This window comes from Cystoisospora suis (assembly GCF_002600585.1).
Source record: "Cystoisospora suis strain Wien I chromosome Unknown contig_9491, whole genome shotgun sequence".
Lineage (NCBI taxonomy): Eukaryota > Apicomplexa > Conoidasida > Eucoccidiorida > Sarcocystidae > Cystoisospora > Cystoisospora suis.
Genome location: NW_027162265.1, coordinates 438 through 3,929, shown reverse-complemented (window position 1 = coordinate 3,929; position 3,492 = coordinate 438). Strand labels below are relative to the sequence as shown.

General features: G+C 45.2%; 1 protein-coding gene across 1 annotated transcript in view; it reads left to right on the top strand.

The window, feature by feature from the left end:
• Window positions 1-275: 275 nt before the first annotated feature.
• The window catches only part of CSUI_011064 (uncharacterized protein), a 3,637-nt gene continuing 420 nt past the window's right edge, over window positions 276-3,492 (top strand). The window contains exon 1 of the mRNA XM_068071165.1: window positions 276-2,816. Coding sequence (XP_067916858.1) covers window positions 2,790-2,816 — 27 coding nt within the window. The 5' untranslated portion in view covers window positions 276-2,789. The remainder of the gene's footprint in view (window positions 2,817-3,492) is intronic.

Sequence of the window (3,492 nt, the reverse complement as noted above, 5' to 3'; positions counted from 1 at the left end):
TCCATCTCTTCCACTCTCTTCTTCAAGGGAGAGGAAAGAAAGTCAAGAGATCTAGATGTATCAGATGCGTTTCTTTATAGAAAGAAGGAAGCTTGCTTTCTTTTGATCTCTTCAAGCAAGAGAAGTGAACCTACTCTATCTACTTCCCTTCTTCTCTTTCTTTCTTTCTTTCTAAGAAGCACCGCGACGGATAAAGGAAGCCTTCACGAGCATACGCATTCAATCTGAGTGAAGAGATATATAGAGGTATAGATGCATATTCGTATATAGATATATGTGTAGATATATGTCTAAGACAGCTCTTTCTCTTTGTATGGTGAGATAGAGAGATTCTCAATAAGGAAGGTCTGATTAGGTAGAGTGAGGGGGAGAAGAAGGAAGGGGCAAAAAGGAGGATAAAGAGGTCGTTGCGATGCTATGACGACCTTCTTTCTTTTCTGAGGAGGAGAGAGGAGAAGTTAGCTGTCCATCTGTCTCTCCATTTGATAGGTTAGAGCGACAAACAAATGTACTTTGCTTTCTTTCTTTCCTCCGTACATCGCGCACTCTCTCTCTAGCCAATTGCTGAACGAGATAAAACATATACGATGTGTGTATAGGTGTAGAAAGGAGGGATTGTTACCATCGTATCAAGATAAGAAGGAAAGTATCGCCTCTAGGAAGCAACCTCCATCATGGTGAATTTCCTCTTATTGATATCAATATACATGATGTGGAGATGCTGATGGGTAAGCCAGTTCTTCAGGTGTATGTACACTTGAGTTCATGGAGGGAATCTACAGACTGTTTCTCACTACATACACCAATGACACCATCCTGATTGTTTTCTTTCAGTTTAGCAGTCTATTACCTTGTAGTCGATAACTGCAACCGTTCTATTCATTCGGACAAAGAGAAGCTTCTCAACGTGGAGAATATAGAGAAGGAGAATGATGGGTCGCCGCTGTCGTTAACATGGTCTTCAAAGTCATAAGAAAAGGGGAAGCATGAAGAGACCCTTTGACGACGAAAGAATGCACGGACGTAGGGCCTGTCTTGCGTCGTTGTTGTATCACCACATTTGTAAGCACATATCGGGGTCTGCTCTCCTCTAGCAGCTGGCCCTCCAGTCGGGTGTACATACAGCTGGGCCACCTGTCATGGCACCCACTTCCCCCTCGAGCAAGCAGATCCCAACACGCGATCTCCTCGTCCTTGTCGTCTTCACCTTCTTTTCTCCTAGCCCCCCTTCCTCCTCTTTCTTTCTTCTCGATCTTCTTTTCCCGTCGATAAGCCGGCACTGATACACATCCCCCTCCCTGTTCTCTTCTCACCCCCCAGTCTGCTCGGGGTCGCTCAGAACCACTTCAAGTCGCTTCTCCGGGGGTGGCTTTTGTTCTTTGCGTGCATGCGCTTGCATGGTAGGTGTGAACAAGAAGGGTCTCCCTTGACCCTCCGCTGATTAGCAAGTAACAGGAGCAGCAGTAGTGTTAAGTACCACGAGAGAGAAGAGAGGCTACTGCTGTTGGTACCCTCTACTACTACTACCCCCCCCCCTTGACGAAGAGGAAGAAGCCTCCCTTGGAAAGAAAGAAGCGGCCGACTTTCTCTCGACTCTTGGGTGTGGCTTTTGCTTCTGTTTTCTCGTGCCTCTCTGTTATTTTGACGTCTTCTTCGACCGCCTTTCTGGTGTACATACACCTCGTGACGAGAGCTGTCTCTTTCCTTTCTTCTTCTGCCTCTTCACCTCATCTTACCAACCCCACGCCGCCGGCAATTGTACGTTGGTCTTCTTGTTTCTTCCTCTCTTCGTTCTTCTACTTTCTTTTTCTTCGTTTCGTCTGTGTTTTATATTGTCTTTTTCACACTCCTATTCACAGTTCTCTCGCCGTCTCCTTCTCTGCAGTTTTCTTCTTTACTTTTTCTTTTCGCTTCTAAGTTTCTCCGAAGGCCTTACTTTCTGCTGTGACGGAGACCAGACCTTTCGCCTCAGCATTTATCTTCCTTTCAGGGCTAGAGTAAAGATCTCTCCATCCTCTCACCCACGACAGGTGTGTTGTTCTTTTCATCGTCTGATTCTCTCTTTCCTCTTCATTGAACTTGCCCTTTCTTCTTTTCTTGTTTCTTCTTACTCCTCTTAAAAGTTACCTGTCTCTTACTATCATTATTACAGAGGTTCCTCACTTCCTCCTACGCCCATCCTCTTTTTTACATACACCGTACACTTCACAACAGAAAGACCTACCTCCTCTCATCCCCCGCTTTGCTCCTCTCCGTTGCTGTGAAGAAAGAAAGAAACCCGGCTTTCTCTTTTCATCTCCGTTCAACAGACATCTATCACTTTTTCTCCTCTCTCTCACCTCCTCTTCATTTTTTCCTCTCTCCTCTTCTTCTTACCTCTTTTATGCCTTCATCTCGTCTCCCTCGTGAAGCCGTCAACTCTCTCTCGTCTTCGCCTCTTTCTCCCTTCTACGTTGAAAAGTCGGTCCATCTATCTCTCTCATCTTTCCTCTCCATCTTTTTCTCTCTTTCTCCCTGATACGTAGCCTCTCCTTTCTTCTTCTTCTTCCTCTCCTCTTCTTTCTTCTTCCACGAGACAGAGAGAGAGACAAGAGTCTCCTCCGTCTTTCTTGTTTTCATTCGCAAAGCAGCAACAAGCAGCTTGTGTCTTAAGGAGAAATTTGAAGGGGAAAGTCTTTCATCCAAGCGAGTCGTCAAAATGCAGACATTTCAGAAACCTGAGAATGCGCTTAAGCGCGCGAATGAACTTTTAGCGGTGGGCCAGCAGGAGGCCGCTCTCAAAATTCTCCATGGAGCTATCGGCCACCGGAGATTCAGGTAACGCCTATTTACCTCCCTACCTTTCTACCTACCTACTAGCTACAGTCGAAGGGCTATCCTGTCCGCATACATACATATGCATATATGTATATATACAAGCACACTGCATACCTAGATATGTAGAGATATGTCTCGTGTGTCATGGGGATATACATATCTTGTTTCTCTCTCTCTTTCTACATCTACATACGATCGAAGTCGAGTGTATTGTACGGTAGGCATCGTTCGCCGGTCTTGCGATATATCTATACACCTATAGAGATAAGGAGATTCCCTGTAGGTAAACATAGGCGCCGAAACAAATTGGAGAAATGAATGGAGAGGTTGATGGAGACTAATTCTCTTCAGTTAAGATGGGGTCTAGGGGATGCCATCATCGAGAGTGTTGACGGGAAGAGGGGGGAGGGAAAATCTGCTGCATGCACTTCCTGGAGAAGGAGGCGGAGGAGAGTAGCAATAGTACTAATCTACCAACTACTATCTGATCCTAGTGTCATCTACGGAATCCCATCTATAATACAAGTCACAGCCATTCTCTCTCTCGCCTGCTGCATTCTCACCTACCTATGTATCTATTCTACAACTATTCGAGATAAGACTCTCAGAACCTTGACGTCTATCTTTCTTTCTTTAGGTACGTATATCTATGTATCTTTAATCTATCTATGTATC